This window comes from Zosterops lateralis (genome assembly GCF_965231275.1).
Source record: "Zosterops lateralis genome assembly, chromosome: 10".
Lineage (NCBI taxonomy): Eukaryota > Metazoa > Chordata > Aves > Passeriformes > Zosteropidae > Zosterops > Zosterops lateralis.
The window spans coordinates 12,844,499-12,868,439 of record NC_139770.1 but is presented as its reverse complement, the minus strand read 5'-3'; the positions used below and the strand labels follow the sequence as shown (position 1 = coordinate 12,868,439).

At 36.7% G+C, this 23,941-nt stretch overlaps 1 protein-coding gene across 6 annotated transcripts in view; it reads right to left on the bottom strand.

Moving 5' to 3' along the window:
* DLG1 (discs large MAGUK scaffold protein 1) overlaps positions 1-23,941 on the bottom strand; it is a 145,383-nt gene that overhangs the window by 39,677 nt on the left and 81,765 nt on the right. For 3 of the 6 annotated variants that reach the window (XM_083868831.1, XM_083868832.1, XM_083868833.1), the window contains exons 5-12: positions 18,395-18,487; positions 15,263-15,316; positions 12,797-12,847; positions 11,788-11,912; positions 10,511-10,680; positions 9,862-9,998; positions 8,497-8,641; positions 839-965 (exon numbers count right to left, since the gene is read on the bottom strand). In XM_083868831.1, the coding sequence (XP_083724957.1) occupies positions 839-965; positions 8,497-8,641; positions 9,862-9,998; positions 10,511-10,680; positions 11,788-11,912; positions 12,797-12,847; positions 15,263-15,316; positions 18,395-18,487 (902 nt within the window). The remainder of the gene's footprint in view (positions 1-838; positions 966-8,496; positions 8,642-9,861; positions 9,999-10,510; positions 10,681-11,787; positions 11,913-12,796; positions 12,848-15,262; positions 15,317-18,394; positions 18,488-23,941) is intronic. The other 3 variants (XM_083868834.1, XM_083868835.1, XM_083868836.1) reach the window with 1 other exon arrangement.

Below are 23,941 nucleotides of genomic sequence, written 5' to 3'. Positions count from 1 at the left end.
AAGAAAATCTGAACATATTCTGAATAGTCCTTGCATTTCAGAAGAAATTTAAAAACAGCTTTTTATAGTATTTTTAAAGGAACCATAATAATATCAATAGGACAATAATTTTGGCTTACATGGTCTACCAAACCCTAAGTTAAAAATCAGTACAAAGACATATCCTACCTTCCACTACACTAAAATCAATTCTCCAATTTATTATGTCACTTAGGCTTCAATCCTGGGTGAAGCCTGCCACGGCATCTGAGTGACATTATCCATATCAGATGATGGTGTGACACAGAATTCAGCAACAGCATACTGAAAGTGCAGTATAACATCCCTATACTTGCAGAACAGAAGGGCAACAAAATTACAAGAGCTTCCCTCTATCAGCAATGATGAACAAAAGATTAATGCAATCTACTGAATCAGAGAAGGAACGAAAGGTCTGTTAATGGGAAAGGATTAAGAGCTGTCCAGCCTTTCTGGATTTAGAATCCATCAAAACAAACCCTTGTCTGTGGGGGCAGGGAAGACCCAAACACTGCTGGCTTTAAAATAAGAAAATCTCTGGTCTGCTCTTACCACCATCCTAAAATCTCTGTCAATGAATGTAGCATTTCCAGAGCTTCCTGTTTTTAATGCTATTCCTGGACTGATAAATCAAGTATGTGTGTGTATATACACATATAAACATACCTAGTTTTATCCTTACAACAACGTTTACAAGAGTTAAAAAACTAACATCTGTTTCTTGAAATAAAATATAGCATTCACTAGTGTTTTGCCCACTAACACATCTTGGAACTTCCCTGGTTAACCAATTTGCCACTTAGCTTTGATTATTCATTACCTGGTAATCTCATCATCTCCAAGCATTCCCTTGGGAACTGGTGAATATCGCCCTGGTGATGCTGGGGGCATGGACTGTCCCAGGTAGGCAGATGGAGGGATATGGTTATCCACTGGCTGAGAATAAGCTTCACAGATAGGGAAGGAAAACAATAAAAGACATTAGGATAATACCAAAAAAGAGCTGGAGGAACTGAAACAAAGAAGTGACCTCTTCTAAAAGCAGTTTAAATTATATATTATAAATATCATAGTTCTAAAATAGCGGGTTAAATCTGTATAATCTCCAGTCTCCTCACTAAGTCAGTAAGCAAATTTTTCAATTTCATTATGTCTCAAATAAAACTCTTTTAGAAATAGTTACTGCGGATAGTTGAATCCCGTGGGAACAGTCTGGAGATTTATCTGTTTTAAAGCTGTTCTTAACTTGACTGAAGCAAAGTCTCTACTGAACCACAACACACATACCAGAAGAAATTTAGCATCTTAATGACTACAATTGATGAAAAATATTCTACAACACCAGGAGAATTGTTCCAATAAATAATTAAGAAGGTGCATGATATTTCCAAGTTAGGCACATCAATTTTAAGTGCTCATTAAGGCACAGTCATACCCACTGTTTGCCATTACAAAGCGTGTTCTACAACAGAAAAACATTCTACCATTCTACAAAACAGTCTTTTTTCCTGGCATATGTGCTTCAAACTTCGAAGCTTAAACACAAAGGGTGGGGACTGTTCACAGATTCAGTATTATTAAAGCTGCCAGACTCTTTGTCCTTACTTGCTGAATCTGATGGGGTAGCTGACCTTTGAGGATTTACACTAAACCCAAAGCTCTTTAACTGAACATACATGAACTGAACATACATACTGCTTTAGCAATCTGCATATTTTTCTTTTGTTTTTTCCTTTTTGCACCTTCTATCAAAAAGTTTGGATCATATACAAACTTATCAAGAGTATTCTTATTGAGATATATAGATATATATATGATATATTTGCTGTCTTTCAAAGCACCCCATCTGGGCTGGATTGTGCCCGTATTGTTCTAGATTCCGAGTAAACGTGTGCAGGAAATTATTCACGTGGCATATGCATCAGGTCAACACTGTCAGCATTTCAGCAAGCATTAAAATCCACTATTAACAGGAGCTTAAAAGCACTGGCTGATGAAGGAATTCAGACACACTAGCCCTCAGTTAGCTGCATGACACTGTGCAGAACTTCCGGAAATCATTATTCTGGATACACAAGAGGTTTCAGCAAAATTCAGAACTGAAGTACAAGAGGTGCCTGGTGCCCTTCTATAACAAAGACAGAATGAAGTTCCCTCACATTGCTTGGCTTCATGAGGTCTAAAGCAAAAAGAATGCTGCCTTTACTAAAACCAAATGATTGACATTAGCATTCACATTAGAGAACACCCTAAAAATTAGGAGCTGTTCAACATATGTGATTCCTAATACAGTTTTTTGGAACAGCAGTAACATACACATTGCACCTTCATCCTTGCACTCCCTGCAAGGATTTTATAGATCTCACTTCCTTCTGTCTGTCCCAGTACAATACACAGTTTCTGTGCACTGGTGAGAGATGATTTGGATACCTGTCAATTTCAAAACTTGGAGTTTTTTTAATCACATTGGAATTTTAGCAACACTTTCACAAATGATTACCAAAGCATATTGCAATATTTGCTTTTCAGTTAAAAAAAAAAGTTTTTAAATACAACATTATTATTGCCATGGCACTGTATGCACTTTTTGCTTGAAACAAAACCACACATAAATATAGCTATTTTGCTTTTTCCTCTGAAAATTTTAAAGCTAAAGCACAAAAAATTAAACACAAGACATTACGAGCGTTTTTCCAACTATAGGAAAATGGGTGTTGGTGAAAAAACCTTAACAACTGTTGCACAGTATAGCAGCTCTGCACATTCTGTTCCTGCACTAAATTATCTCATTCTACAAAATGAATTTGAAATTGCTTTTCACAAGCCAATGGTAGCCATAATGATGCATATTTTATAGGAAGTAATTATATACAAATATATTCATTGACTTACAGTACTTCTCATTTGTTTTACAGGCTTCTGAAGCACTGTGTTCAGAAACATACAGACCACCTACTACATGACCTTATTTTTAAAATTTTTTCTCCTTCCATTCTGTGACTAAAAGTCAGCTATCAATCAATATAACAGGTTATTATTTCAGACCTGTGGACTGTTCCACAACAGCACTGGCTGCATCCTTTATAAAGTTTTACAGATGCTACTTGCTTGGACAGTCTGGTCCTCTGTCAAGGCTGGTGCTCTCAGTGCTACTAAAGCAAACCCACACAAAGGCACAAAGAGGCTGCTCTCTGAGGAGCTCCTGCACAAAACCATGCCTGCATCCTTCCTGAAACTGCTTCAGGTGGAAATTACAGCTGAAGCATATTCATGAGGAACATGACAGAAATAAAAGGCAAGCCATCACTTTTTGAATCCTAAATGAGGTCTAAACTTCTATTTCCAGGTAAATATTATTACTGATGGAACTGATAAAGGAACTGTCTTTTGGATGAACAGAAAATTGCATGCATAAAATCAACTTGCTTTGACAGGAAAAGTCAGACTCTTAAGAAGAAATTCCATTTCCAAATCCACCCTCTCCTTTACATAAGACAGTTCTAGACAAAAAAGAAAAAATGGAAAATTTCCTATTATTATCCTATTATCTGTAAACTGAGGGCACCAATCCCAAGTACAATCTCTAAAATGGACAATAAAATTAAAACTTTATTGTCTCTTACTGTTATTACATATTCTTCTCTTCCTGTACTTAGGCCATTTAAGAAACGACAAGGCATTCACATCTAGTGAAGAAACTGATTATTCCCTACCTTCCAGTATTTTATTTCTCAATGCAGGGTGGAAATACTGTACCAGTGCACAAAAACAAAGAAAAAACACTTTGAAATTAATTAGGAGTCAAAAATACATCACTGATAATGTCTTCAAAAAAGGCCTGTATTGGAAGCAAGTTCTCTCTCTCAAAAACCATTTAGCCACTTTTCTGACTGTGATATTCTATTACATGCACTGCACAGATGATGTTGGTGTTTTAAACAGCAAGTACTACACCTTCTTAGTAATATTTCAACTGAATAACTTTAAAAGCATTTATATGAACAAATTACTGGATATTTGTTCCAGGAACCATTTAATGACCACCATTTATGTATAGATGAAGGAGGTAGTTTACATCCCTACATGACCCCTCCAGTAGGCTGACAGCTGTGGTTATCACATACACATCAGCCCCAGTGCTCCAGCCCCAGGGCCATCCCATCCACAGTGCTGTTGTTCCTCTGCACACAATAAAACATGGTGAGGGGACTTCTATTGCATTGCCATATTTTCTATACAGGAAGTTCTCATTTTTCAGCCTGACAGGAGTGGAGAACAGCACTCAGAGGGCAACATGCTCAGAAAGAATATTTCCTAATTGCATTCTTCTTGAGTCAGAAAACGCACAGTACTGTAAAGTAACTGTTTAGCCTGGCAATCCACACCTCAAGAGCTAAAAGATAAACCTCACAGAAGCAATAGAAACGGGGATAGCACTCAACTATTCCAGGTCTATGGCCATGCTTTCATCACCCATACACATCACATCAGTCTATAGAGAAACAGCACATAACCAAAAGGCTTTTTTTCTTTTTTTCCACATCTCCCTGCTGAATCTCTGGTCTCCAACAGCCTCAACTCCTCTCTAACAAGATTTTCCACAGTAACTTCCCCCCCAGGCAGCTGGAAGCACTCACTCACTCACTCTGATAAATATCAAACGACAGAGGTCAATTTTCAGCCCCAGGTGCACAATGTTGGCACAACATCCGTACTCTTCCCAATAAATACTGCCATAAATCAGAATCTCAGAAACCTCTTGATCAAACATCCCCTGATTCTAAGGCACTAACCCCAAAGAAAATCAAATTATTTTATTATCTATATGGATACTGACTTATTTGGTCCTTTCATCTGAGCGATCAGACCACACCACTGCGTAGCTGATACTCTTACTACAGGAGTTCTAAAAGAAATCAAATTTTGCACAAAACCTAGACACTGAAATTTGTTCTCAAACAGCTCTTCAGTATCCTTAGCTCTGCACTTTAAATCCTCATCACCCAGGCAAGTGAGGCAACCCTATAACTGAACAAGTTCCAGAAGGAAAATCTTAAATCAAATTCTGAATTTGGACTTTTGAATTAACTACCATGTCCACACAATGAGCAATCTACATGTTCTGCACAGTACCAAGTACTGTGCACTGTGCTTTTAGATACTTCTGATAAAATGAGAATTAACAAGCAAACAAACAAACAGCACACACGGAAATAAAATAAGCAAACTAAAAACCTGCCCAAGGGGGTTCTGTAAGTGAGCAGTTCACATATAAACTCAGGTAGTAGAGTTTCTACCTTAACATCATTTGTAATAGACATGTTCACAAGCAGCCTCTGTGCACATCTTACTTCCCCTTTATGATAGGACTGAATTCCTAAGAACCTGTCTAAAAGGATTTTCATGAACAGAAATAGGAAGGAGGATTGCAAATACATGTCTCAGAACAGCTGCAGATGAGTAGGTGAAGAAAGAAGCCTGGTAACTGTTTCAACACTGACTCACAATCCAGGTGATCCTAGAAAATACCTCTTTAATATCTGCCATCTGTTAAAAGCACTTCAGAATCCCCAGTCTAAAGCTCTAGAGCCCTGTACTGCTCTGCTAAATGCAGTATAAAATACTACATACAGATGCCACCATTTTTTGGTAAGAATTCTATCTAACCAAGCAGCTTCTTGCAGAAAGCAGAGGCTTTCTGGTTGCAAAGTTATATAATTTATAAAGCAGAATCAGCCTTTGAAGAGATTGATCTCACTTTGAGATTTCCATTGTAAAGGTGCAAATGCTGAGGTACTGGAAAAGCTTTTGTTCTGCCTTGTATTAGAAAAACAGCATTTAGCAGCTCAGACACACACAGTTGTTTTTCCTAAGTGAAAGACTGAGGAAAAGACTAAACTGATTTCCTGGAATCAAGTCATTAAACACCTCAGCAAGACCTTTAGCTCTGCTTGGGTTTAAAATTCCAGCAGTAGGGTTCAGTCTCCGCATCAGCTGCGGGAACAGCCAGCTGCACTTTGATCAGAGACACAGGCTCATGGAGCTTTGGATAGAAAAGGCTTTCTTGTTGTAAGGAAAAGAAACAGACCAAAGTTTCATCAAAGAACCCAGCACCTTGCAGAGGAATGTTCTTTGGTCTACCAGAAACAGTGAAAAACAGAGTATCTTCAGACAGAGAGCTCAAGGGAATTGCAGTTAAATGAAATAAAACTCAAAAAATCTACTGAAAAGTGCAGATAGCCCACAAACCTTGTAAAGGGTCACTAAAGGACAAAAACAGGCAGACAAGATTTCTGGAATCTGAGAAAACTTCCATGACTTTTTTCAGAATGCTTGAGTAGGAGGAGAAAGGTTCCCAGAAGCAGCTGCTGGAGCTTGAGATATGTGACAAGTTCAGGAGACTGGCTCTTCATTTCTCAGTAAAAGGATAGAAGTGACACTTCCCACAAAGGATGGGATACTGGGCTGCACAGAATGCCACCATCTCTCAAATCACCCTTAGAGGGTGCAAACAGAAAAACTCTGGAGGGAGGATGGAAACAGGACAAAAGGAACCTACATGTGTGACCAGGCCATTTACCTCTGCTAATGGATGTGACACTAAGTCATACTTACTGAGAAATTAAGGACTCACGGCAAGATGGCAGAGGACATGCTCATGGCAGTTATGTGGGATTACCCTTGACAGAACTTTCCTGATCTGTCCAGCCAATGGACATGGTGAGAAGGTATTCTTAAATAACTCACTGCCTCTCTTTAGGCTCCATGTTACGATGCAACTACCTTCAATGAACTGAGTCTCCAGTTCATCCACCATTTGAGAGAAGTTAATATCTCTGCATGACAAGAGGTCCAACAACCAACAGCCACCTTTGCCACTGTCACTGACTTATCAGCACTGGGCAAATTACCAGGAATCAGCTCCTTCTCTACCTTCCTCTCCTCAGACTTTCTACAGGTACTGCCTTTGTCCCTACAAATGATCAACAATGTAAATATTCCAATGATTGAGTCAAGGTGCAGTGGTGAGATGAGACACTTCAATGTTTGTCACATCCCAACCCACAGCAGTGTAACTGCACTACTCCAACGTTACCAGGAACATTATGTAAAAATCAGATTTCTCTGTTCAAAAAATACTAATTCCAGGTGAAATATATGAAAAGACCAGTTATATGGAGAGAGAACAGGAAGTCTACTTTCCAAGGAAACAGTGGGAAAGGTTATTGAACAAACTAGATACTGTAAGGGAAAATGGCTGCTCTCTAATATATATGAGGAGAAAACTGGGGAAAAACCAGTGGAGGCTGAAAATTAGATATGCCAAAGAATGGAGTCTTCAAGAGCATCCTTCTAATAACACAGTGGAGATAAAACCTAATTAGCTCCAAATTGTAATTCAATAAGCTTACAAATAGATCTTAAGATATTGTAGCAATTGCCAACGAATGATGGGCTTATAAGGTACTTCAGTCTTTGTCGTGCTGCACTTGTGTTTGTTGTTCTTTACATACTGTTTTCAATTACATCTTTCAGGCCTAAAGTGTTCCTTTTTTCATATTAAGTAGCATCTAAACAGATCAGTGTTTAGGTACTAAATATTAACTACACATATCTAATGGTAGGAATCGAAGTAATACCTAAAATAACTCTCCCCCAGAACCATTTCATGTGTCAACATGAGTAAAGCTGGTCATCCAGAAAAGTCAGTCTATTCAGTCTTAGAAAGATACAGTTATATCATTCTCTTTCCTGTCTCCAATCACTAAATGACAATAATTCTTTTGAAATATACTCAAATATTTCTTGACATTGTAGTTTGACCCTGAATTTTCTGGATTTGCATGTTTGACTTTGAAAATACTCTTGTCAGAAATTCTTGTAACTACTTTTTAATACAGTGTTCACTGGTTTTCCATTCGAATCACCAATAATTGTGTCAAAACTGAAGCCAGACTTCAAATAAGTTAACATGGATTTTTTTAATTCATTCACAGGCAGGCACCAGAGCAAGAACTTCCCATCCTCCCAGTTCAGTTTATTCAAGTATATCCAAGTTCACGAAAAACCGGGAAAACAGGAAAAACATCAGAGCATCACCAACCTCTTTAGTTTGCAGGACACTGAACACCCTTCACAGTGCATTGCTTTCTACTCTTCACACCCCCAAGAGGATGAGGCAATTGTTCTCTCCCCTTGTACTCATCAGCAAATAATGAGTAACACTGAGTCTCTAGGACTGGGCCATGACAACCACAAAAACACACCTGGAGCCCCACTGTTGCTGTCTTTTCAGTATACAAGCTATAGGATGTTCTGTACATTATATCATTTTCCTCATTCATCAACTTATATCAGATATTTCAACTTATATCATATAATTTTTTAAAAGCTTGTGATAGTTAAAATACTAAAAATTAAATATGTTAAAGCCTTAAAGGGAAAACTAATTAATTCAGAAAGAGAAGATGAACTTACAGTTTGTGATGTCAGGAGGGGCATAACTGTCATTCATGAACATGCTGGTGGGTTTTGCAACCTTCAGATAGACAAAGTCAGATGTGTTTTTTAAGGCAGTCACTGCTTCTTCATGAGTAACTTCTTCTAAGCAAACACTGTTGACCTGAAGATAAAAACAAACATTCTCAACCCGGAAAAATGTACTGTTTTCACAGGACACTCACTGAAGGCTGTTGGAACACTGGCATTGAGAGTCTTTGTTAGGATTCACGTGCCACAGACATAACTGGTTGCATAAAATTATATAAGAGATGCTTGTTAAGTACGAGAAAGACAAGTATTCCTATCAAAGATTATAATAAACTGTATTGACAACAACATTGTAAAGAAGGCACACATGACTTTGGGGAGTTAATGGCACACTCAAAATATTGTAAGTGTGCACGCTTACACTGTGTTACTGAAACCATTACATAAAGAAAAGTTTCTCCTAATAAGAATAAGCCCCACATCAACTTGTCATGACATAATTATGTAACACCAAGACCTCATTTCTAATATTTAAAAAAAGCAGGATTCTTCAAGTAAAGGGATAATTCCAGTATTCTTTAAGTACTTTCATATTCTCCAACTCTGTTTTTAAGCGACAAAATTATCCAAAGTCTTTTTACAGATGGCAAACTCTGCACTAAACATTTTGAGTTGTTTTTTACTGTTTGAAGAGCAGTAGAACACATGTCCTGCTGTTCTGTACTGTGAGTACAGATTTACCCAGAGCTTTTACAGAAGCAAATAGTGCTAGAGGAGGGAGTGTAGAGCAATTAACCTACAAGAGTTAACAATTCAGAAATACAGAAATTTCTGTCTGTGGGTCTCATTTTTCTATCTGGACAAAAAAATTGTGGACTGGATTTAAGGAAGTTGAACGTTATTTTCCCTTTGTGCATAGAAAAATTCAACTTTGAGGCTATTTTAAGCTTAAAAAAAATAAGAATGCCATTCAGCAGCATTACAAACACTGAAATGCAATATCGGAAGCAGTTTCACTACAGGGTGGCTAAAGGCTGGCCAGCCACCAGTACAAGGAGTTCCATTCCATTCTTCTCTTTTGAGAAGAGAAACAATCCCATTGTAGGTTTGTTTATAATTGTCCCAGATCCCAGAAAAATAATAGCAGGTATCAGAAATAAACATGCTGATTTATACAGGTTTTGCATGGAACATTTGGCTGAGGAATAGATTTCAGATTTCCTGATGAGATGGTGTTGAATGATGCTGATTTAATTTTATCACTGATTTCCAAGCAGCTTAACCACAAATTGAATCATGTCCCTATTGAGTCTAAAAGTGAATGACCATTAAAAAAATGCAACTCTTACTTACAGCTAAAAGTTTGTCTCCAATCTGAAGTTTGCCATCTTTATGTGCTGCCCCACCTTCGATGATTTTGGTTACATAAATGCTGTTGTCCCCAGGTATATGCTGATTTCCTACACCACCAGCAATACTGAAACCAAGACCTGCTTGAAGATAAAGGCATTACTCAAGAAACCTTTTTTGTATTTAATGGATTTAAATTCTTACATAAATGACAACACCCCTTGTATGACACAAATATAAATAGTATCATGGTCTGGCTGAAGTAATTCTGTTGGCTTTTCAGGCGAACTCCATCATTTTCTAGAAAATAAAGCTCTAGAAAAGATGTAACATGTACACAAGTTCTGAAAACCAAAAGCTAGATCCTTTACTTCATGCTTTGTGAAGTATGGGCACAGCAGAACTATAAGCATGACCATGCATCTATGTATTTATAGACATATTGCCCAGTAATTACTTCCCTAAATAATATTAATCTCTCAAACATCCTTACTAGGTAATCCAATTAAGTATTTCACTCCAATTTTAATGGACTTAAAAATTACTAGATAGAATCAGAAACATTTTTATTGTTTAAAAGAAAACTCCATATTCTATAAGAACAGTTTCAATTCTATCCTTATGAAACAGAAACTTTGTATTTCCAACGTACCTTTGGGGCCTTTCACAAGTTTGATTTCCACTATTTTTTCTGTGACTGGTTTTCTCCTTTTGACGTACAATCGCACAATTGATCCCGCTTCTTTCAACGCCTCCACGGCTCTGCTGTGTGTCACATCCCGAACATCCACCTCATTCACTCGTAGGATACAATCGTTTACCCTGGAGACAGCAACAGTCCTGCTCAGCTGTTGTGTTACAGCACAGTGCACACATTGGGAGCCTAATATTTTATCTATAATACACTGACATACATGTTAACGCATCAAAATACAGATATTTATCTCCAAATTTCTACTCAGTCAAGACAATGCTCTAAAATTAGTTACTAGTGCTTAAAAATAAATCAAGGATCACTAGAAAAAATTGTAAGAGGAATATTTAATTCATGGCTGAAGAGGGCACCTTATAATATATGTGTGTCTCATTCTGACAGTATTTTGAACAGATGTTTGTAAAAATTACCTTTTGTTTACAGCTATAAAACAGAATTTTAAAAAATCAAAACCTAAAAGGCATACAATGAAAACACTAGTCTTAAGCCATGATATGAACAAGTCAATCTTGCTTTTCACAAGCAGTTTAAGTGCTGGCCTTCCAGTCCATTTAACATGTTGCTGCAGTAACACTGAGCCCTCATTACACTAAGTGCAATGCCAGGCCCACCTGTCACCGTGTCCTGCCAGATGTACCTCTGACAATGGCCAACAAGCTAAAATGAAGCTTTGGAATAAGCTCATTAGGACTAAAGCCCATAATACATCAGGTATTTGCAAATGAAATTATGGGGCAAGTTCTTGGCAACACAAGAGAAAAAAAAAAAAAAGTCCTGCAATCAATGTGGATGGGTATCTTTGAAAAATTAAAGTGTGAATTATTACCAAGTGTAAAAAAGAGGTTGTTAACAAACTCAACTACCTTGTGGATCAGAAAAATCCACACATGGATACCTACCCAACAAAAGTTACCTATCCTACCTGTCTAAGCTTTTTCTTGAATTAAGAACTATGAAAAATATGGCATAATAAATTTATACACAAAATAGAAAAAGTTCACTTAATTTTCCTAAACTGCAGATATTATTAGTTTAGGAGACACATATTGATCCACTCAAACATTCCTCGTTATTTAAAAAACACTTCCGTAAGGAAAACCTATTTAACATTTAATGCAGGAAGATAAAACTATTAAAAGTAACAGAAATTTTTCTATACACTTTTTAAAATACAGTAACAGTACTTAATAACCCAACACAGAAATTCATCTTACCGTAATCTTCCATCCTGTGCAGCTGCACCCCCGGCTATAATTTTAGTAATGAAAATACTTGCATCATCTCCAATATGTGGGTTGTCTGTACCACCTGCAATGCTAAAGCCAAGTCCTGAATTTCCCTAAAGATAGAGGGGGAAAAAAATTACACATTTATTTTTTGGGGAGAAGGTATTCTGTTGTTTTTGGTACTCTATAGAACTAAATTTGCATAATTTCCACTGATAAAAATATTTAAAGACAGTTTAAGGGGTAGACTACATATATAATTTCTATGAAAATACGTATAAGTACATCTTACATACATGTAAGGAGAACATAAGTCATTGTATAACTAAGACAAATACTTGCTCCTCATTAAGTTGTTAGTGACACATTATTTTTCCCAGAGGAAAGCCTTTATATAGCTTGTGTCCCACCTCTAATGTATTCCCACAGATGCAGAGATTCAGACTGACATTTTTCTCTTCAAGGATTGCTTGCCCTTACCATCAGCTGCAAGACCTCTTCACCCTCTCAGTAACCACCAGAACTGCACAGGTATTAGATACAATAATTTCTTTCTGTCTTTTTGTTAACAGTGCACCTCAAGTGAACTGAGCTAGATCTCAACGTAGAAAACCTAACAAAGAAATGCATGTGACAGGGTGTCACTTGGAATCTCAACATAAAACTTAATGGCATATAAGTAAAAGCCTATGAAAAAAATACTGATACAGGAGATTAAACCAGAATCTGTGTTGTTAGACTCTACAAATCTAGGTAGCAACATTAAATGCAGGATGTCTTAGAGGAGATCATTCCCCCATTTTACTTTTAATGCTCAAGGATATTAATAAAATTTTCAATTCCTGCTTAGCAACTGATTGTACTGTTTTTTCATTAGGTTAAATAATCTACCTATAATAAAAAGAGTAAGAATTAGTTTGGATTGCTTTAATTTTTCATTGTTAAAGTATCATAAATCTCATTTCAAACAAAGTACAAAGGACATTTAGCACATTACCCTTTCAAGAGTGATTTCTTCATACTCATAATCTGCATCTGTGCCATTGACCTATTAAAAAAAGAGAAGTGAGACTTACAGAGAATCCTACACTTTACACAACACAGTTTGCTTGACTGGCACTTCCCTCCCATCAATCTCAGCTGATTCACAGTGACCACTGGGCTCAGAGGGGACATGTGATTTTTCACACCACTCTGATTTGTAATCAGACAATATTTTTGCACAAGTTTAAAAGTTGCCTGTTCAGGGAGCAGACTGTTCTACACAACTACTGCAGGGCACAGGCCCTCTGCTTCTGATTGCCAGAAAAAAAATGCTCTTGAGATCTTCAGATGTTCTTCAGGCTATACAGCAACTTGAAACTGAGAAAAAAGAAACAGGATGTGGGGTAGAGGAATTGTAAGGAAGAACAGAGCAGTATTTTCCTATTGTTGTTCCACACTGAGCAGAGAAAAATCAAAGACTGATGTTTTATACCACCTTCTCATGAAAAATGGGTAAGACCCTTCTAAAATAACATGTAACAACTGTTTATACTTCTATTTATCATGTTACATACCTACTTAAGTTCCACAATTTAAAATAGGGACAAGAAGAGAAGAAGAGTTTAGAAGAATGCTTTATAAAGCTTGATGAAAAACTGAAACCCTAGAAAGCAGCCTTGTCATCCTCTAGTTAGAAAGGATAACCACACTTTTTGCTACCTACGAACAAAAGAATCCAATACCAGAAGCAAAAAAATATCAAAACTATGCAAAATCAATTAAATAACAAATTCTCATTCATATTTGATATTCAGGAGTAAGCTTTTTTCCAAGATTTCTTGGAAATCAAATTCTTTCCTCCACAGTTACCTATAGCAGCTACAGACAACTCCCTATTCCAAGCCTTTTAGGATGAAATATTTAAGACAAGAAACAACATTTAGATTATTATTTTTCAAAGCACCTCATCTATCCTTAAGATACAGAATATCTGATAAGACTTTGTAACAAAGAAAGATAAAAAACACCCACAGAAGAAAGCATTTTAAAATCTGACTGTTTTCTAGCAGAGAATTTAAAAAGGGAATTTAATTCACCCCAATAAGATCAAGCTACTTTATTTCTCTTATGTTTATTTAACACATTTAAATGCTCCAAAAGCTGGTAATGCCACAACTTTTACAGGCTGTCTAATATCAAGCTCTTTTATCCCTCACTCTCCAATTATATCTCCCCTTAATACAATAGAAGGCATATCCATTCCACATATAACAGATTATCATCTTTGCAAAGTACCTCAAAAATGATTATGCCCTCAGTAGTTTGTTCACTGAAAAAGATCCGGTGGTTTTAACACTTGATATTTCTCTATTAAAAAGGGACAAGGTCCTGACCTTCTGAATACATGAAACTGGATCTATTGCTACACCAACACAAAAGAAGCCACTGTGATCAAGAAGTTTTTATGGTAGCTTAGTCCTTGAGCTATTATCTACAGGAATGACAACATGTGCTAAGTGAGGCAGTCATCCAGCATTACAGTACCTGCAAAGGGTTCATGATGACTGATCAGTGTGCAGAGTTCTTGGCTTTTCTCTTTTATTAAATAAATAACAAGGATGATTAATCATTTCCCTATTCATTGCCACCAAACAAAACAAAGCTGATCCTAATATGTTTAAGCAGTCTCTTATTTCTATGTACAAAGCTCTCTAATCCAATTTAAAATATCATCTAGATAAACAGGAGCAAACAAAAACCTCCATCATTTTTATCTTCTCCTTTAGCTCAGTTCTATACTGTCTCTTTTTTTGAAAAATTACCTTTGAATTTATTCATCTAACAAACCAAACATTAGCAGAGACAGGAGCAAGGATATATTACATGATAAAAATCACTGGCCTAGTCTATCTTTTCCAAGTTTTAAAGGGATCTCAGACCCACTAAGCCAAGCTTTATTTCCAAGACCTTCCCCTGGATGAAGAACTTTCTATATAAATATTGTAATTATGCCTGACAAACTAAAATCTCAGCCTCCACATAACTACATTTATTACCTTAATGGTCCAAACAGAACCAACTCATTTTTATGAACATTTAGAGCACTAAGACCTTAAGTATAGCCACTGCACAAGGAAATGTTTTTATGAGAAGTGCAATGGAAATGGCACATTAAATATTAAAGCATCTCCCTGCACAGCTGAAGAAACAGATTGTTCTCTGAACACTGAACCTCTGGAACCTCAAATATGTTTTTCACTGTCACACATTAGTGCAAAGAAAAAATTCCCACCTGCAATCTGCAATTTTTTTTCATGAAACAGCTATTTAAGGAGTTAAATAATCATCAATGGAGTGGACAAAATCAAGCGCCATCAGAGAGATAAAATAGGTCTTGTTAAACAGCAACAACAGGTGTACACAACTACATTCATAAAACATGATTTAAAGTTATAATTGAAAGCAAGTGTAGACTTACATATGTTGAAGTCTCCAAAGAATCTGTATTCACCAGCACTGGAGGGGGATTTGCCTTTAAAAATTAAAAAAAATTACACAGCATAAGAAAATGCACTATAGTAATGATAATTTTACATCATTTAACTTGCTGCCTTTCTCAAAGTTCTGTTAAAAGGTAGCCTGACCTTGAGAATCTCAAAACTGTCCTTCTGAAACACTTGTTACTATCCTGGCCAAACTGCTTCCCTGACATAAAACCACACTCTTAGGGAAGTCTGAGATCATATTTAATATCTAAGTTCTGACATTTATTACCTTGTTTTTCAAAAGAAAACCTGAGTCATGCTACCATTTGACATGATGCCAGTTACCCCAGTACTTGTGGTACGACATGCAGAGGTTGTTTTGCCACTCAGTATCCCAAAACCAATTTTCAGTGGATTCAATTTCCCTTTCCTCCCATCAGGAACGGCCACCACCCCCTGCACAAACTGCAAAATGGAAACCTGCAGAAATGCAACTTAAGCAAGGAAGGACCTACAAAACTCACTTGCAAAAGCAAACCCACAGCAAACATTCATTTTGCACACAGCAGCACCTGCTTCCATCAGAAAATTGTTAAGGATTAACAAGCCGTAAGCAGTCAGAGATTATTGCCACAGAAAGCTGAAATAATATTAGCATTTTTACAAGCCAGGAACCAGTAGAGTAAGTTTACACTTTTAGCCTCATACCACTGAGAATTTTTCTGTGAAAAATGTGTTTTCAACTGAAAGAAAATCCATAGGAACTGATGGAATTTCTCTGAAATTTCTTTGAAATATTTCCAAATAAACAAATTTCCCATTTATCCATCAACTATCTGCTTTTAAAATAGGCAGTGTCCAGACATATTCTAGACTCCAAATACTGCTAACTATTAAGTTCAGTGCCACTAAACAAAGTTAATCTCCTTATTATTTTAATGAATCTGACGGGTTTTTTAATACATATAAAAAATACATTATCTCTAAAATTAAGACATTCCTTTGTTTAATCCCCTGAGTGTGTGTGTGTGTGTGTGTGTGTAAGTAAATTTAGGGATAGTTTAATAGGCTGCAAAAGAAGCCAGTATTAAACTCATGCAAAAATAAAGACCTGCAAAAACATGACAATTACATTAACCTATACATGTTCTGCATTTTTGTTTCATGACTATGACAGCAACATATTTCTGAGGACATTATGATTTTTAAAAGCTCCCAAACCTAGGAAGTGATGACTCAGAAGTGCCTTTCAAAAAGCTGAGATGAATAATCGCCCATCATTAGACAGGAGCCATCAGTCTGCTATCAAGTGTTAGAAATTAAGCCTGTGTAGTTTAATAAGTACTAAAATCAGGCGGGACCTACACACGTTAACAGAGCAGACAATTAAAGGTAAGAGGAAATAAAAAGGATGACACGCATGACTGTCAAATCAAAAGCCTTTCTCCCCCAGCAATTCTCTCAATAGAAGCATAGGCACACTTCATGCAGTAAAGACATTAAGCACTAGTTATTAATGTCACAATAAAAATCTCTGTCAAAACAACACTATCCCTCACAACCATTTTCTGCCACTAAGTTAAATTTCCTTTTCCGCTTCTTATTCAAGTGCAGGTTCTATTAAAATAGGAGTAAACTAAAAATGAGATCTTGTACTAAAAAATCCAATCTATTATTCATCACCATAATTTATTGTTACAGCTACAATAAATATAGTTAAACCATGTATTTTTATGTCCTTGCTCAGAAGAAAGCAAGGTTTAATTGCTCAGTCATGTTCTTTTCATTCTATTTTGGAATGTATTTTTATCTAATATTAGGATTCTGCAACATCCCATTATATTTGACATACACAGTGCCATTGAAAGCTGGCTCCCCATGATTTTTATTTTTGAGGCAGATATTCCAAAGGTTCTATCTGGATATGGTTGCACTGGCCTGTCCACCTCAAATCTTGATGTGGGCAGAATCCCACTATTAGAAGGGGGTATTTCTAAAGCTAATCAAATTTCTGGTCTTCAAGATGGAAGAAGTACAGGTGACAGATTCAAATAAACACACATCTATTGGAAATTGCACTATAAAACAGACAGCTGCAAAAATGTTTGCTAATTATGGATTATGCAAAAATTAAAAACTCAGCAAAGACAAAGATTATCACGTGTTGCAAGTTTAAGTCAAGTAGCCTGACAGTAAAAAATTAAGAAAAAAATACATCCATACTACAAAAATTTTCAAGTAATATTCTGGGTAGCTTAACTTCCTTTTAAAGCTAATAAATATCTGCCACCAAACGACTCCAAAAATTGACCCATCTTTTCAGAAAGTGTGCACTCATTTCAGATTTCTGTACTGAAAGTTACAGTAAAGTTACAAAAATCTAAAAGCATAATGACAATCTATTTGTGAAAATGTAACTGCTGTCTATCCTAGATTGTCCCATAGCTTGCCATGCTGTGGGCACGTATTCCAAATTTCATGGGAGATAATTACATTAACTCATGTTACTGCTTTCACTTGTCTTGACAGGGTTTGGTTTTTGCTTTGGGGGGGGCGTGGACATTATGGGACTTAAAGTATGAAGACCCAGAAGGGAAACACATTTTATCAGTCATATATGTTAGGAATGAAGAGGTAAAAAAAATCAGTTTTGTATTCTAAAAGCCCCCCAAAACAGTATTACCAACAAATGGGCGGAGGATATGAAACACCATGCAAGTGCAACCAAAGAAAGGCATGTATTAAGTATTTAGAGGAGATGAGAAAACATTTTCTTTATAAATAAGTCAAGCAATAACTCTTTAATAAGGGTGATTTAGCTATAAAGTTATTATGTGAACACAAAATATCCCATTGGTTCTTTCACTTCTTTTGGTTATTTTTTCTTTAGATCTTTCACAAGAGTGAAAGAACTAGTCATTTCCATCTGAAAATATAAGTACTTAAGTGTACTAAAAGCTGTCATAAAATGAACAAAAGTTACAGTGAAATTCTAGTGTATTTAACAGTTCACCTCAAACCTGAGAGTGGAGTAGCAAAAGGTGTATTTCGACAGAGCGACAAAATTAATTAAAGAAATAAAAGTTGAACAAGTTTAATACAACAAAACAAAACAGAATAAAAACCTGTGGTATGGTGGATGGGATGGTCTCAGCAGGGACTGGTGGGACAGGGATCACAGGGACAATGGGAGAAGAGGAAGGAACAGCTTCTGTGGGCTAAAAATCACCAACAAAATGTCAAAAATAAGGAAAACTGAAAAAAACAGTTTAAAGCAAACAAGACTCAAATTTAACAGCGTAAACAACTACGAACTAGCACACAGATTTGTAGATGAACTACAACGCAGATAGTCTCCCAACCCACACTGTTCATTCCCAGCACTGCACTGATGGTGAGGAACCCAAAGCAACTGGACATGCCCAGTGGGTTATTCACACCGAGGCACTCCCCTGGCAGCACTGAGACTTTGGGCTCCAACAAAAAACCTCCTCAGGTCAGTGAACAGACTCAGGCTTTTTGTAGGCTGGTTTCACAACAGAATCCCTTCACTGATATACAACAGAGTGCAAAAGCAGGGGAATAGGCTGAAGTTAACAGCACTCAATAAAGCTAGTATTTCTCTTTGATTAAGAGGAAAAATCAGAAGTACCTTATGGTTTCTAAACTTAGTAAAAATCAAAGAAAACCTTTTCATCAAATGAGTGGAAGGTCCTAAACAGATTCAATTTACCTCTCAAAGATTTCACACAGGTTTACCAAACACCTGCAGAGTAGGAGAATTTTGGTCTTAGGAATCTTCATTAAAATAATAACCAGAAAACTACTGACACTTAAGCTGCAAGGGAATAAGGTTCCAAGCAGCATTTTGAGCAAAACATTGACTCAAATATTTTTGAGATGTTCACATACTGGTTGTCAACAAGCTGTCAGCAACACAAACTGCTGGCAACTATCATCAACATTACAAGCTGAACAGCAGATCAAAGCTCTTGCAATTTAGTTGTCCCAAGACATTCTTGTGATCTTTAAAAATAATGAAGCATAATGACAAAAGAAAATACTACATCTTGAAAGTGAACAAAATCCCCAGAAAATAACAGTATGAAATGTTTTAAAAGTTTGAGATATCTTAAAATACAAAGCAGCATATATCAACAGCAGCCACCAAATTGAAGAGTAATAGAAAATAATGCTATTTGCATTAACAGTCCAAGTACTGCAACACATTAAATGTACATATGGTATTTCTACATTCTTTCAGCTCCAAGTCAATCAACCCAAAAAGAAAGCTGGTGAAAAACATTGCAATTACTGAAAGATGGAAGAACAAAATATATTTGGTATCTTGAGATGTAATCCTTATGTCAGTAAAGCATTCTAACATCTATGGACTAAAGCACAATATTTTAAGTGTTCAAAAAGAGGAAGGTAGGGGAGAATCTAAATTGGTCTAGAAAAATATTAATGTGTCTTTTGCAAAGGATGCAGGAAATGCTCAGTGCAATAAACCTGTGGCTTCTGAAAGAACAACACAACCTTTAGATGACAGACCAAAATAAACAGCTCAAGCAACCACACGGCCCTACACATCTGAAAAATGAGCCACCCCTTTAAGTCTGCTTTGTTCCAAAGTAAGTGGCTTTCCAAGTAGGTACACACTAGAAATCCTATGAACCAAAATTTCAGATATACTACCTACCAAAATACAACACAACACTAAGGCTGAACAGCTAAGCATTTGCTTTACTGTTACACTCCTGCAGTAAGAGAAGGTTAAAATCGAATTGCAGTTGTTCTAAAAAATCCTGGCCATTCACTTCCCTGACCTTTCACCTGGCAAAAAAAATGACCATTGTTGCAATGGATTTCCTTATAGGCTGAACAACCTGCAACCCATCCCTTTGCACCAAATGTCAGCTTGTCAGCTTTATTTTCCTGCTTCCTTTTTCCCCAATTCCTAACTCCCTCCTCTCTATGGGTTTCTCAGCCCCAAATGCTTCAAAAACCCTCTCAAGCAGTTCCAAATTTTACCCTTATTATTTTAAAGCTGGCTTTGTTCACAGTCCTTTAATTCTTCCAGTCTCATAAGTTATTCATACTGTCATTGTATTTTCCCTTTGTGCTGTTGGTTTAGGATCCACTGAACCTTAAAAGCTCCACGCTCCTCCAAGCATCCTGGCAGTGTTCCTGTAGAGTCTCCTCCACTACTACATGCATGAGGAAAGAGGCAACAACACTGGGAACCACTTTCAAAGCATGTGCAAATCCAAATGAAGGCAAGACTGTCTTCACCTGAATGTTTCATAGAATACACGGAATTGATGCAGGCACTGTGGCAATCACAAGGAAGGACAATGCAAGAAATTAAAAGATTTTCGATCATTAGATAAAGAAGACCTAGAACTTCCTTATAACAGAAGAACAATGATTTTATTTTACTAAGATATGCAACCAGTCTGCAAATGATTATATGACACAGGTACCTGTGGCAGCACCTGATTAAGATCCCAGAGTATCATCTCAACACTCTACTTTCCAGGAATTTTCAAGAAACCCAAGAATTTTAGGAATTCTCCAAGCATACACTGAAGTATTCTGACAAATAAAAGCTTATTCTCAAAATAACTTTCAATAAAGATGTCTGACTAAAGCATTTAATAATTCTGGTTTAAACAGATACAAACCAACATATAATAGAAAAAAAGTAGCAGGCCAGTTCAAAGTCACCTTTTGAATACATATGAATTACAGCACACAATTATGATACATTATTATATTGCATGACTTGAAGTATAAATCACTTCAATCTGCCAGCCTAAATAAATGTGCTAACACCTACAATGAAGTCATCCTGCCACAACAGTACAAAAAAATTACTTGACATTTATCAAAGTATAATGATGGACTTGAAAACTTATATTTTAAAAAATCATTTCAGTGGTATGTTTACAAAAGCAAAGATAACGATGCCTTTAAGGGATCAACTAAATGCCTCCAAATCCAACACTACATCCAGATGTTGTGAAAAGTAAGAGCACACACATGTTCTCGTGTTTAACCCACACACAGTAAATCCTTCAGTGAGGAAATACCAACTAACATGTAGGTAAATCAGAACACCATACTCATCCTCAAGGAGACAAGTAAGCCAGCAAATTCGATAACACTGTTCTTAGTAAACAACAAGAAGATACACTTTGGAGAACAAAAATCAAGCAAACAAAACTTTCCTCGCTTGCAAGAAATTACTGTAAACTCCCATATTGTATAAATGTAGCAACCTTCACTGGAAAACGTGAGAAAAGTATTCCTTTGCCAATCTGATTTCAATAATTGCTACTTGGATTTCTAGCAATAAAATACAAAAGAAAATTAAGTCAGGAAGTCATTAGAAACAACAGGGATAAAATGACAGAAAGAAAAAAATGCAACACACTTTCTACAGTTTGCACAGAAATGCACATCCCCAAACATGTAGTGCAACACCTACCTTTCCTAAAGTGCAATTGGAGCATGAGCCATCAGACACCCAACCACTAGCAGCTTTTACTTTCGCTGTGCTTTTTGTAGGGCTCTTTTTGACACTGTCCCGTAAGTTTACAAATTTCCCTCTGTGTTTGGCAGAGGCTGGCAGCGTAGAGGAACTAAAAGGTGCCCGAGTGCTCGGTGCCCACTGCGGGTGCCGGAGCAGCTGCTTTGGCTGCACGTGAGGATTTGGATGCATTTCCATCCTTGGGCTCCTCATTAAATCGGAGCGTTTGAGCGTTCCCATCTCACCACCACGAGCGGTCATCAAAGTCGCAACACTGAGTCCTTTTTCCAAAAAAAAATACCCAAACAAAAAACAAACAAAACCCACACACCAAAAAAAAAAATCACCCCAAATGAAAAAAAAAAAAAACCCGACAAACACCCAACCAAAAACACCCAACCAAACTGTGGAGGGAAAAGAAACAAAAATATTTCTTCCTGAAGAAGTTAAAAATATGTTTTCTAGATCATGGTCATAGGAAGAAACCCTACATGCTCTGCATTAGCTAGGTCTGCATGTTGTGTGCTCTCTCACTCTATTTAAAGAGCATCATTGAACCACCACAAAACAGTCAATTTGCTGGGCATAAATAATCAATGCAATGCACAAATTATTGAATAGAGGGCAAAAGTCATCTGACTATTATAAAGAAGCTACAAAAGGTTATTTCTCCCATAAGCTCTTACAATCCCTTAACTTTTCTCCATTTTACCACCTCAAAACTTCTCCAAGGCTTACATCTAGATTTTTAATTCTTCTGCTTTACTGAATGCTTCATGGGGGCACAAAATTAATGAATTTACAAGAACTTTATGATGCTCTTGTAAATTCATGAACATATGAATTTATATATAAATTCAGGAATATATATGAATTATGAATGGGCAGATAGATTGTACAATATTTCAACATTAAAATGTCAAAGAAAATAAATTTCTTAATACCATAACAATAACAAGAATTACTTTGTGTTAATAATTTTAAAGGTTGTATTTCCCTGAAATGCAGCAGCACCATCAAATCACAACTTTCAGGCACACACTGTTTAATTTTTTTTTTAATCTAGCGTATTTAAATGAACATGAGTTTTTTATTATTCATTCAATTTTTAATGCTAAGAATGCACGACCTCTATGTACATTTTTATTACACTATTTAAAACAAAAAAAAGCTCCAAAATTAATCCTTCCCCCATTCCCCAAAAAAAGTACAAGAAGAGGAACTAGCTTGATTTAATCACATAGATGAATATTTAACTTTACCAGCCTCTTTTAAATTCTAGAAAAAGGGAAGGGTCAAAGGTCATTTCCCAGCACCTATATAAAAGCTGACAGCTAATTACACCTATATTGCCAGCTTTACAGAAGAAAGAAGTGGGCTCAAATCAGTGGCCACAGAGTCTTTTCAGCAGGGACACACAACCAGCATCTGCACAGCGTGCACCACCCGCCTCTTACCCAGTGAGTCTGTTCTAGGCATATACTGTGGATCTGACTTTCTGCTGCTGGGTATGATGAGACTGAAGGACACCAGGCCATAGGAACACAACTGGATTAGGTCAGCTGTACTGTATTTAGGTAACATGAAGAGATTTCATCAGTTCACAGCATTAAAACATGGTTATTCTCCATCTCACATTACACCTTCAATATTTAAATTACAAGTCAGCAGAATTTTTACACTTAGAAAAAAGGAATGGACATACTGACCTAAGTACAAACATTTCCAGTTATTTATAGCATGAATATTAAGAGATAAATAGGTACTGACAGATGCTCCTCTAATCACCAAGAGCTGCCATGTCTCATCTTCTATCCAGAAGGGATGTAATCAAGAGCTGCAGAACATACCATTAATGCAATATTCATAACACAGAGACAGAAATGTTTCCGGCCAGTGACAGGAAACAAAAAATGTGTTGGCCATATCAACATTCTCAGACTTGTGCAGGCACAGTGAGGTATTTGGGAGCTGGAGGCCTGGGTCCCCCTAATACACGTGGGCAGGTGCACCCAGCTTGTTCTGTTCCAGAGAGCCCAGGAACATCTGGATTTTGATACTGAAGGGCAAAGGCAGAGATGAAGATAAGCATGTTGTGAATGTGCATGAAGGCAAATAGTTCAAAACCAGCACATCG